The sequence below is a fragment of the Alosa sapidissima genome, chromosome 8, assembly GCF_018492685.1.
Source record: "Alosa sapidissima isolate fAloSap1 chromosome 8, fAloSap1.pri, whole genome shotgun sequence".
NCBI lineage: Eukaryota > Metazoa > Chordata > Actinopteri > Clupeiformes > Clupeidae > Alosa > Alosa sapidissima.
Window position 1 is genome coordinate 1,445,439 of NC_055964.1, and position 12,609 is coordinate 1,458,047.

At 35.9% G+C, this 12,609-nt stretch overlaps 1 protein-coding gene across 2 annotated transcripts in view; it reads left to right on the plus strand.

The window, feature by feature from the left end:
- dnah10 (dynein axonemal heavy chain 10) overlaps positions 1-12,609 on the plus strand; it is a 313,740-nt gene that overhangs the window by 195,500 nt on the left and 105,631 nt on the right. For both annotated transcript variants that reach the window (XM_042101375.1, XM_042101376.1), the window contains 8 exons: positions 5,153-5,305; positions 5,853-6,041; positions 6,170-6,316; positions 7,490-7,681; positions 7,777-7,895; positions 8,125-8,283; positions 9,985-10,120; positions 12,266-12,388. In XM_042101375.1, coding sequence (XP_041957309.1) covers positions 5,153-5,305; positions 5,853-6,041; positions 6,170-6,316; positions 7,490-7,681; positions 7,777-7,895; positions 8,125-8,283; positions 9,985-10,120; positions 12,266-12,388 — 1,218 coding nt within the window. The remainder of the gene's footprint in view (positions 1-5,152; positions 5,306-5,852; positions 6,042-6,169; positions 6,317-7,489; positions 7,682-7,776; positions 7,896-8,124; positions 8,284-9,984; positions 10,121-12,265; positions 12,389-12,609) is intronic.

Sequence of the window (12,609 nt, forward strand, 5' to 3'; positions counted from 1 at the left end):
ATGACATCACAATACGGCCGTTAAGCAATTAGAATCCTATGGCAGGTGTTCAGGCCACCTGCAGTCTCAGGCTTTAAGCATACAAACTGGCCCTATTAAGACTACGCATCCTGTTCAACTGCTTCCTCTGCCAAAAACTGTTTCAAAATAAAAGTCCTCACTACAATATTTCACTGTTAAACAATTTAACCCTTTAAACTACTGAACTTTTTAACTGTTCAGCCATTGTAACTGTTACTTGTCATCAACTATGACTCCTACCCACTGTAGCTAGTTAGCATGGTTAGCATAGTTAGCATGCTAACATAGTTAGCATGTTAGCATGCTAGTTAGCATTTTTAGCAAAACTGCTAAAAATGATTAGCTAAGTTAGCTGAGTAACGTGGTTAGCATAGTTAGCATGTTAGCATGCTAGTTAGCATTTTTAGCAAAACTGCTAAAAATTATTAGCTAAGTTAGCTAAGTAACATGGTTAACATAGTTAGCATGCTAGCATGTTAGCATGCTAGTTAGCATAGTTAGCAAAACTGTTAAAAATATTAGCTAAGTAACATTAATTAATTAATTAGCATTTTTAGCAAAAAAACTTGGTTAACATTATTATCTTTGATAACATAGTAGCATAACTGCTAGCAAACATTAGGGCCATTCCAACTGTCAGTTATCGTCAATTATCTACCTAAATAGTTTAACTATTTAAAATATCCACCTATTTAACCGTTCAATCATTCTAACTATATTAAACCTTATCTACCAAGCAAATCATTTAACTATATAAACTATCCACCTATTTAACTGTTCAGTCATTCCAACTATATTAAACCTCATCTACCTAGTTCAGTCATTCCAACTATATTAAACCTCATCTACCTAGTTCAGTCATTTGAACTACATTAAACCTCATCATGTTGGTTGCCAATTAGCACATCATCTGTTTTAACAATATATTTCACACCATATGTTTTGCATTTTCATGCACTGGTAATTCCCTGGAATTGCGTTTTCTAGTTATTATTATTATTCCGCTTACCACTTTTTCTCTTGAACAGTTTAACTTAGAAACTTCATTCAAACTTTGTAACGTAGGTATTCAAACGGACGAAGCTGCTATGTCTTTTCAACTTTGAAACTTTTATACTTTTTAAACTATTAAAGAAAAACTTTTTAAAAATCCCCATAGACTTAACATTGCCGATTGTGACATCATAATACGGCCGTTAAGCAATTAGAATCCTATGGCAGGTGTTCAGGCCACCTGGATCAACTGCCAGTCTCAGGCTTTAAAGGTCCAGTATGTAGGAAATAATGGAAAATAAACTGTAACCATTCCAAAAATGATCACCATATGTTGTCAGAGAGTGAGGAAACACAATGAATTGAAGTAATGGCTTATTTGACAACATTACTCTAACCCGTGAAACCCCGTAAAACCCATGAAAAAAAATCAGTTACGGGGCGGAATCTCTTGGAATTTTCGTTTATGTTTTGAACGATTAATTCTAGAATAGTGTATTAATAATGGGCTAGCGCGTCCTCCTATTTGGGTTGCCAAATTAGCAAAGGCCAACTGTCAACAGCTGTCAGTTGTAGTCATGAACGCCTACAAGAGGCAGGCAAATTTCCAAAATTAAAACAAGAAACAAATTAAGTGGACATCGGAGGAGCTTCCTGAGATGGTGACGTCTTCGTCAAACGAAGAATATCAAGTCTGACGCAGAGCTGGCCATATTTCTCCACAACAGGTAGCCTATGCTAAATTTCATCTGCATCGCTAACTTCAGCTACATATGTTACGTTGGTTAGAGAGGTATTTTTTGTTTTCACTGTTTCCGTAATGTGTAGCTGGGTCATGGTTGGAGAAACGTTAAAGCAGCTTCAGGTCAACTAACGTTAGCTAAGTCTTCATTACATCTGGCAACCCAGAAGAGGCTCGCGTCTGGTAGTCTTGAGAACGTTCACCAGTGTTTTGATTTTGGCCAACAGAACGTTCGGTAACAATCCTACAAATCGCACCTTTAAGCATACAAACTGGCCCTATTAAGACTACACATCCTGTTCAACTGCTTCCTCTGCCAAAAACTGTTTCAAAATAAAAGTCCTCACTACAACATTTCACTGTTAAACAATTTAACCCTTTAAACTACTGAACTTTTTAACTGTTCAGCCATTGTAACTGTTACTTGTCATCAACTATGACTCCTACCCACTGTAGCTAGTTAGCATTGTTAGCATTGCTAACATTGTTAACATTTTTAGCAAAACTGCTAAAAATGATTAGCTAAGTTAGCTAAGTAACATGGTTAGCATAGTTAACATGTTAACATTGTTAGCATGCTAGTTAGCATTTTTAGTAAAACTGCTAAAAATTATTAGCTAAGTAACATGGTTAGCATAGTTAGCATTGTTAACATGCTAGTTAGCATAACTACTAAAAATGATTAGCTAGGTTAGCTAAATCACATGGTTAGCATGTTAGCATTGTTAACATGCTAGTTAGCATAGTTAACATAACTACTAAAATGATTAGCTAGGTTAGCTAAGTCACATGGTTAGTATAGTTAGCATGTTAGTTAGCATAGCTAAGTCAGCATAGCTAAGTCACATGGTTAACATAGCATGTTAGCATTGCTAGCATAGTTAGCATGTTTAGCAAAACTGATAGAAAATTTTAGCTAAGTTAGCTAAGTAGCATGTTTAGCAAAACTGCTAGAAAATTTTAGCTAAGTTAGCTAAGTAGCATGGTTAGCATAGTTAGCATTGTTAGCACTGCTATAAAACATTAGCTAAGTAGCATGGTTAGCATAGTTAAAAATCTTAGCATAACTGCTAGCAAACATTAGAGCCATTCCAACTTTCAGTTATCGTCAAATATCTACTTATACACAGCCATTAAACTATTTGAATATCAACATTCATTAAACTGCTAGAAAACATTAGCTAAGTTAGCTAAGTAGCATGGTTAGCATGTTAGCATTGCTAGCACTGCTATAAAACATTAGCTAAGTAGCATGGTTAGCATAGTAAAAAATCTTAGCATAACTGCTAGCAAACTATAGAGCCATTCCAACTTTCGTCAAATTATCGTCAAATATCTACACATTCATTAAACTTCGAGTCTGTCAACAACTTTTAAACTATTTACCTTCAACTTTTAAACGGTCTACTTTTTAACTATCTATTAAACTAGCTGTCTATCAACAACTTTTAAACTATCTACTGGCTATCAACAACTTTTAAACTATCTACATTCAGCTTTTAAACAGTCTACTTTTAAACTATCAACTTTTATTAAGCTATGCAGCCACCATGTCTATCCTAGCATCACCGTAGTAACCATCTCTGTATTATCTATTTTAACTATGATACATGATATTTTACATCACAACTTTAGCATTTTCATGCACTGGTAATTCCTTAGAATTACATTTCTAGTTTTAATTGGGCTGTTAATTAATTTGACATTATTGTTTGTTATTGATATTCTCCTTAATGTAGTCTTAGCATGTCATTGTTTTTATATTATTGATTGAATGGACATTATTGTTTTATTATTGCCTTTCCCTTTTTTCCATTGCTTTTTATTAGACTATTGATTGATTTGATATTATTGTGTATTATAACTATTCTCCTTATTATATTTGACCTACATTCTAATCTGTTCCCTTTTCAATTTTATATATTATTATGTTGTTTTGTATTTATGTGTCGCTTTGGACAAAGGCGTCTGCTAAATCCATAACTATATATTTTATGTGACAATTATGTAATTTGTACTGGGCCCAGTTCCCCGAAAGCATCTTAAGCCTAAGAGTGGCGTAAAGTCCCTCTTACGAACGTCTTAAGATTTGCCGACTGTTTCCCGAAACCATCGTAGCTTAAGAGCGTCATGAAAACGTAGATCTACGAGTGCTCCAGAGTTGTCGTTACCGGCTAAGAGCGTCTTAACAGTACTTCTTACTGAGGTCACCAACAGGACATACAGAGGAATTACAACTTAGAATACATATACATTACCTGTGATGAATTAGATTTTAGCGTGCAAAACAGCATAGCCTACATTTAATGGTCATAATAATGTGATGAAAAGCGGACAAAAATACAATCAAGTTATGAAACGAGATGTTGCCAGAATAGTTTGCCATTATCTTTGCTAAGTGAGGGCTATATTTTATTAGGCCTATAAGGGTACAAGCAGAGAAAGGAACATGTGGTTTAGTCTGTAGGCCTACTGCATCAAAATCTAAGCCTACACATTTCCTCACTTTACTCGACCTCTTTCTTATCTTCAAACATGTGACACAGCGAAAAAGTAGCCTATTGCATGGTGCAACAATCTAATCTTAAACACTGCAAAAAATGAATTCTAACCAAGTGTTATTGATCTTATATTAAGATTAAAAAATCTATTTGGTATTGTTTTTAGTATGAAAAGACTTACCTAGCGCCCTCTCAAAAGATCATTTTGACTTAATTTAAGAAGACTTTAACTTATCAAGACAAATTTGCTCAACCACTGGCAGACAAATTTGCTTGTTTTTAGGACAAATTTGCTTAACGCACTGGCAGACAAATTTGCTTGTTTTCAAGATGAGATGTCTTAAAATAAGTCAATTTTTTTTTTTTTTAAATTAAGTCAAATGCGCTAGGTAAGTCTCTTTATACTGAAAACAATACCAACTAGTTTTTTTTTATCTTGATATAAGATTAATAACACTTGGTTAGATTTTGTTAGATAAGCAGTTTTTGCAGTGAATAATTACAATTATTTATGTCTGTGTGTGGTATATAACCTACTTGGGATGCTTACATGCAGATGTCGAAGTGTTTCTATTTTCGTATTGATGTGAATTAATGTGTAGATCCGAAGCTTAAACGGTAGGCCTATAGCTGTGACGTGCAGTCACTTGACATCACCATGAAATCAGAGGATATTTCAGAACTATTAACGTGGACAGCTCCCCTTAAGAGCATCTTAAGAGCAGTGCACGCGCGTTCACGCTACGAGCATGTTCGGGAAACAGTCGGAAAAACCAAACGAACGATCGTAAGATGAAACGTAGAAAACCCTCTTAAGAGCGTGTCTTATCGGGAAACTGGGCCCTGTTCTATAAAAGCTTGTTTTTATCTCTCCTCGCTGCTTTTATTCATACAGGCAGTTGGAAAGATTCTCTCTGGGCTTGCTCAATGTGGGGCCTGGGGCTGCTTTGACGAGTTCAACAGGATTGATGCATCAGTGCTCTCAGTCATTTCTTCTCAAATTCAAACAATCCGCAATGCTCTGATTTTACATCTGAAACGGTTCCATGTAAGTCGTTTTGTCTTCTGCTTTAAATGATTTGCTTGTACCAGATAAAATGCATACAGGATTGTTATGGTAGGTTTCCATTGCAGCGAATTTCTCTTTGCTTCTCTTCAGAACTCTGAAATGACACGCATAGCACACAACAGCCATTACAGGTCTCTAATCCAAGTGGTTAAGACACTGCAAAAAATAAAATCTAACAAAGTTTGATTAATCTTATAATAACTAGGCTAGCAAGAGAGAAGTGACATTGACGAACACAGCGCTGTTCTAAAAGTTGAAGATTTCAACTTGAAGCGCCCTGAGTGTGCGTGCTGTAAACACTGAACTTCATAGGATTTGTGTGGACACAGGCCCTATAATATGAAACATTGTTTTGTTGTTTACACCTTTTGTGCTTACTACATAATCCCATGTGTGCTCTTTTAGACTTTTGACCTTCAGTTTCGTTCTATGCCTACAGTGTAAAATAAAGAGAAAAACACAAATGATTAGGTGTGTCTAAACTCTTAACCGGTACTGAATATTTGTTGTTTCTGCGGTCTTAAAGTTTGAGGGCCAAGAGATCAACCTTGATGACCGCATGGGGATTTTCATCACCATGAACCCAGGCTATGCAGGTCGTACAGAGTTGCCTGAATCAGTAAAAGCGTTATTCCGACCTGTGGTGGTTATCGTTCCTGACCTGCAGCAGATCTGTGAGATCATGTTGTTCTCTGAGGGCTTCCTCATGGCTAAAGTAAGACACTGGTCACACAAGTGATATCAAAACAAAATGTGTTGGGATATTCCATTCCATTTCACTTCCTGTAAATTAATTTCTTCTATTTTACATAGATTGAAAGGTATTTTTTCTCCCACAAACAGACTTTGGCCAAGAAGATGACTGTGTTGTATAAATTGGCACGTGAACAGTTATCCAAGCAATCTCATTATGATTTTGGGCTGCGTGCTCTGAAGTCTGTGTTGGTGATGGCTGGAGAATTGAAGAGAGGTTCACCAGACCTTAATGAGGTAAGCTTAACAATTACTGGTCCAAAATAATATGGCTTAAAGAAATTATATTTTGTGGTCCAGAGCTGTCTTTTATGGCCTCTCCTTAGTTTATTGCCATAGCTGCATTCGGACGCCTTTCTTTTTCCCCTTAGACTGTTTTGACCTTTTTACTGTGTTTTTACCTGATGAAGTTCCCTTAGCATTTGGAATTCAAATAGCCCCACATCATCACACACCCTTCACCATATCTCACGATTCCACAAGATTATCTCTCAATGCAAATCAAACCAGCTATTAGGCTGACTGAAATAAAAACCATGCCAATCTCTAGGTATGGTGAAGGGTATGTGATGATGTGGGACTATTTTAATTCCAAAGGCCAAGGGAACTTTATCAGGATGCATAGTATCCCGGATCCATGAAATAACTGGCCTTTAAAAATAAAAATCTGCCTGCCTTTATGGGAATTTAACATAGGGGTATGTATACTGTTTATGGCCCCTGTTTTTTTTGCAGAAGAAAATGTTATTTATTTACGATACATTATTCATTCACAAAGAAATTTGTCCTTAAAGGTTGGATTTTTCCTCATTTTGTTAATTAAGATCACTTTCTAAATGTTTTATTCCTGTATTTAGTCAACTTTAGTATGTGTATGTACAGGGTGTGTAAATTTATGAGCACAACTATATATTGTTTTATTTAGTTTTAATGTCATGTTTATCCTGTAGCACTTTGGGGTTTCTTGAAAATGTAAACTGCATTACAAATCAAATGTATTGTTATTATTATTAATAATATTATTATTGTTATTATTATTATTATTATTATTATTATTGTTATTATCTCAATCTGTCTACATATTTGTTTTAGTTTTTTTGTTTTGGTTCTTTGGACAATTTCTGTATGTTATAATACTCTATAGTAAGGCGGCATTCACACTGACACAAGTTTTTCACCTCCAGCATGCGAGTATTTCAAAGTAGTGAGTGTTAAAAATATGCAATGTAGATATTGATTGTGTACATGTTGTTGCTATGATACAACGTTATAACTTAATTGCTAGCTCCCTGACTTAGCTAAGACCGGCAGCTAAGCAACAACCCATTGCTGAAAAAAATGCAACCTCAAACGTTGAAACCGCATGTAATTCTGAACACCGCCTAATACTATATTTCCTCTTTCTAACAGGATGTAGTGTTGATGCGTGCTCTGAGAGACATGAATCTCCCCAAGTTTGTATTTGAGGATGTTCCTCTGTTTCTTGGCTTAATCTTGGACCTATTTCCAGGGCTAGACTGCCCTCGTGTACGTTATCCCAGCTTCAACGATGCAGTGGAGCAGATCCTCCAGGAAAACAAATTTGTCATGCTACCCAACCAGGTCAAACTTTAAGTTACACAAATGACTTACCATCACAATAATGCATCACACCTTTTTCCTTCACAATGCTGATACATTTTTTCTGACTCATAAAGGTGGACAAAGTAGTGCAGATGTACGAAACTATGATGACCAGACACACTACAATGGTGGTGGGACCAACAGGTGGAGGAAAGTCTGTGGTTATTAACACCCTGTGTCAGTCCCAGACAAGGTTGTTATTACAGAATTATATTCACTGTCAATGCTAAGCTTTACATTAAAAGGCCACAAGTCTCTATCAAGTCATGTTTTTACTAACTACTGTATGGGCATGTGTTGATGTGCATGTGTTTGCATTTGAGCATATGGTATATCTGGTATACATATGTTAATGCTGTCAGTGTTTGCACAGTATGAAAACTATGGATAATTTGTGAACTAAGTCTTTTGTGTTAATGTAGGTTGGGCCTGTTAACCAAACTATATGCACTAAACGCCAAAGCCATGAGTGTTATTGAACTCTACGGAATCCTTGATCCTGTGACCCGTGACTGGACAGATGGAATACTTTCAAACATATTTCGAGACATCAACAAGCCCACTGACAAAAAAGAAAGAAGGTGAGATTATGGATTTTATCTAAAGGGTTAACCGATGCTGTTACCAATTAGTAATAAAGGAGACTGATAACCAATATTTGGAACCTATATACTGTATATTCCACTAAAAAACAGCAGAAATATTGGGCCCAATCCCATTTCTACACCTTTCCCTTCATTTTGCGTGTTTACGTTATATATATAGGGATGCCCCTTCCCCTAATTGCTGTCATATATTGCTGTCATATATATATATATATATATATATATATATATATATATATATATATATATATATATATATATGACAGCAATATATACACTGCAAAAAATGAATTCTAACCAAGTGTTATTAATCTTTCATAACATGGTCTGGTTCTATTTTAAATAAATCACGCCTCTTTCATAAGGCCTTCTTGATTTCGAACTTCCGTGCTGTGGGTGTGACAGAAGCGGGAATGGGAGAATGCTCGTTACACAGAACTGTGTAACTGAAGCACGTAAAAATAAAAGCTTACGAGCTCTAGCTGTGGTGCAACTGGTTGGTGCACCTGCACCGTACGCCAGCGACTCGGGTTCGTCGATTCCCGCCCCGTGGTCCTTTCCGGATCCCTCCCCGACTCTCTCTCCCACTCACTTCCTGTCATTCTCTACTGTCCTATCTCATTAAAGGCATAAAAAAGCCCAAAAATATACTAAAAAAAGCTTAGGCGTGATGGTTTGAAGGGCTTTATATATATATACACTGCAAAAACTGCTTATCTAACAAAATCTAACCAAGTGTTATTAATCTTATATCAAGATAAAAAAAAACTAGTTGGTATTGTTTTCAGTATAAAGAGACTTACCTAGCGCTTTCTTGTGAAATCTTTTGACTTAATTAAAAAAAAAAAATTGACTTATTTTAAGACATCTCATCTTGAAAACAAGCAAATTTGTCTGCCAGTGCGTTAAGCAACTTTGTCCTAAAAACAAGCAAATTTGTCTGCCAGTGCGTTGAGCAAATTTGTCTTGATAAGACTCCTTAAAATAAGTTAAAGTCTTCTTAAATTAAGTCAAAATGATCTTTTGAGAGGGCGCTAGGTAAGTCTTTTCATACTAAAAACAATACCAAATAGATTTTTTAATCTTAATATAAGATCAATAACACTTGGTTAGAATTCATTTTTTGCAGTGTGGCGGAATACCTACAGTAAACAATCGCTATTAGCATTTCTCCTCCCCTGTGTTTGCGCAATACTCCCACTTTCCCCTGACCCTCCTATGAATGCATATGCATGACACAGAAAAGCGCAAATAGCCACTCGCAACTCACACGACAGGCAGTCTGCGCTTTTTCCTCAGTGTGGCCTGTTTGTACATACCCCGCCACGTTTTTTACGTGCATGTTGCGAAACAAATACACCTGAAGTGGGTGCAACCGTGAATTAGTGAACACACAGAGCACACAGTTTGAACTTATATGGAATATCCCAAGGAGGTCATTACAAGTAACATCAAAGTAACTCCTAACAGGGACGGTATATATTCATAAGATGATTGTCCCACCCCACAGTTTCTGTCCCTGGTATCCAGAATGGTCAAGACATTAAACAGAACTTTACTGTACACCCTTTTGTCCAGCATATGGCTATTCTATGACATGTACCTTGATTTCCCTTTCTCCCTCACTTTGCATACCAGTTCTTCAAAAAGTAAAAAAATGTATTCTGAATTTCATAGGTACATATTATTTGATGGGGATGTTGATGCTCTGTGGGTGGAAAACATGAACTCTGTGATGGATGATAACAAGCTGCTAACCTTGGCCAATGGAGAGAGGATTCGTTTGCAGAATCACTGTGCACTACTGTTTGAGGTACATTTTCAGTTGTGCTTTTTTATTACTATTTAGCCTCTTCTCTGTCATATTTCTACATTTATGTACAGTATTTTGTTATGTTATCATATTTTCAATGTATACCTACTAGCTGAATCAGACTGTTTTAAATTAGCTCAGTGAATAGTTAAGTCAATTATTCTGATTATTGCACTGACTCACAGGCATATTGGTTGAGCTGGAGAGAGAAAAGAGAAAGCACGGTTTTAATACTTACCATTGTTGGCATCTATAGTTTATGACAAAGTTTATGACATGCAAAGCAATACACTGTATTGTTGTTAAGTGGATTGATGGTTATGTCATATTTGTAACTCTCAATCTGTCCATTTAATTCAACAACATTTGTCAGAAGTCACCATTTAAGGACCCAGACCCTTAATAGCACAGTTACCAACTTTCTGCAACAGCACCACTGCTGGTAAAAATTCAAAGGGAAGCACTGTGGTGTTGTCACAGTTTATTCAAAAATTAGACTTAAAAAAAGATCACAATGTATTGCCTCATATACACTGCAAAGATTATTAATCTTATATCAAGATAAAAAAAATAGTTTGTATTATACAACAATTGGGTTCTATGGAACTATTTATTTGTTTCTGATTGGCCGAGAGACGTTCCATGAGTTGGAATATCCCTGGACATTTCAACTCAGCCTCAGCACAGCTAATAATAAATCACTCCGCGATACAATGCGAAGATTTGACACCCAGCTCTCTCAAGCAATGGGTTACTCCTTAGCAAACCATAACGAAACAGTGCTTCACCACATCTGTGGATTAAGCCACACAGTCAACTCAATGTAAGTAAGATAAACGAGGATGCTAATTGTTCTCAGCATTGCCAGCATTGTGTATAATATGATTGTCACTTGGAGAAGGATAACTAACGTTAGTATAATTAGCTAACCGCTGCTAACGTGCTAGCATAGTCACGTCAGGCTGTGCACAGTAGTGTAACATTTATTCACTATACATTAATAAAGTTGAGTGGTTCAGCACTGTAGACTATGTTTCCGTTTTTTTGCAGTACCATGTCCCTTACATGACATGGCCCAGTGTCCTTGTAACATGCATGTCCTTGTAGCATGCAATATTTTCAGATTATTTAGTTTGTGGTAGAATTGTTGTATAAAAGCAATATAGCACTCGTGATCGTGGGATTGGTCATGGATATTCCCACGGCTGTTGTTGCCTGCGCCACCCGGCCTCCGGCCTCGTGGCTACGGCCAAACAACACCCGTGGGAATATCCATGACCAACCCCACTCTCACTCGTGCTATATTGCTTAATTGTTTTCAGTATAAAGAGACTTACCTAGCGCTTTCTCGTGAAATCATTTGACTTAATTTAAGAAAAGTCTGACTTATTTTAAGACATATTATCCTGAAAACAAGCTAATTTTTCTGCCAGTGCATTAAGCAAATTTGTCTTGATAAGACTCCTTAAAATAAGTCAAAGTCTTCTTAAATTAAGTCAAAATGATATTTCGAGAGAGCGCTAGGTAAGTCTTTTCATACTAAAAACAATACCAAATAGACATTTTTTGCAGTGCACAGTTTCGAATTATATTGCAATATATTGTATTAATCCTATATTAAGATAAAAAAACAATTTGCTATTGTTTTTAGTGTGAAGAGATTTACCTAGCGCTGTCTCAAAAGATCATTTTGACTTAATTTAAAAAGACTTAAGGAGTCTCATTGAGACAAATTAGCTTTACAGTAATTTGCTTAATGCACTGGCATACAAATTTGCTTGTTTTCAGGATGAGACATCTTAAAAGAGGTCAAACTCTTCTTAAATTAAGCCAAATGATTTCATGAGAAAACACTTGGTAAGTCTCTTTATACGGAAAACAATACCAACAAGACTTTTAAATCTTAATGTAAGATTAATAACACTTGGTTAAATTTTAGATAAGCAGATTTTGTGGTGTTTATGCTATTCATTTTATAACTTTGGGTCATAACTTTTTGCCCATGGGAAATGGCAGATCCAGAGGTCTGATCAGTTGAGAGTCACTGTGTCCAACTCAAGTCAATTTTCATCCTACATTTTGGGTAAAGTATTAAGTGTAAAGTGTTATGTAAAATAGCTGTAAAAATTGTTGTCTAAAATACAGGTGGGAGATTTGCAGTATGCATCCCCTGCCACTGTCTCCCGCTGTGGAATGGTGTTTGTTGACCCCAAAAACCTGCGTTTCACTCCATACTGGCAGAAGTGGGTTAGCAACAGATCTATAAAGGTAAAGTGATTATATTGTTGTTTTTGTTTTGTGACTATATGAGTGTAGGATCTATAAATGTGTAGGATATATAAATGATTGATATCTCTGGTAAAGTTATGTAAAAAGTTAAAAGTTATGTAAAAAGAGGTAAGACAAAAATAAATGTCTGAAAAAAAGTATAATTATCTTTTAACAAAAAGACTCATTCTTCAATTGTTGGCACCACTGTATTTAATACA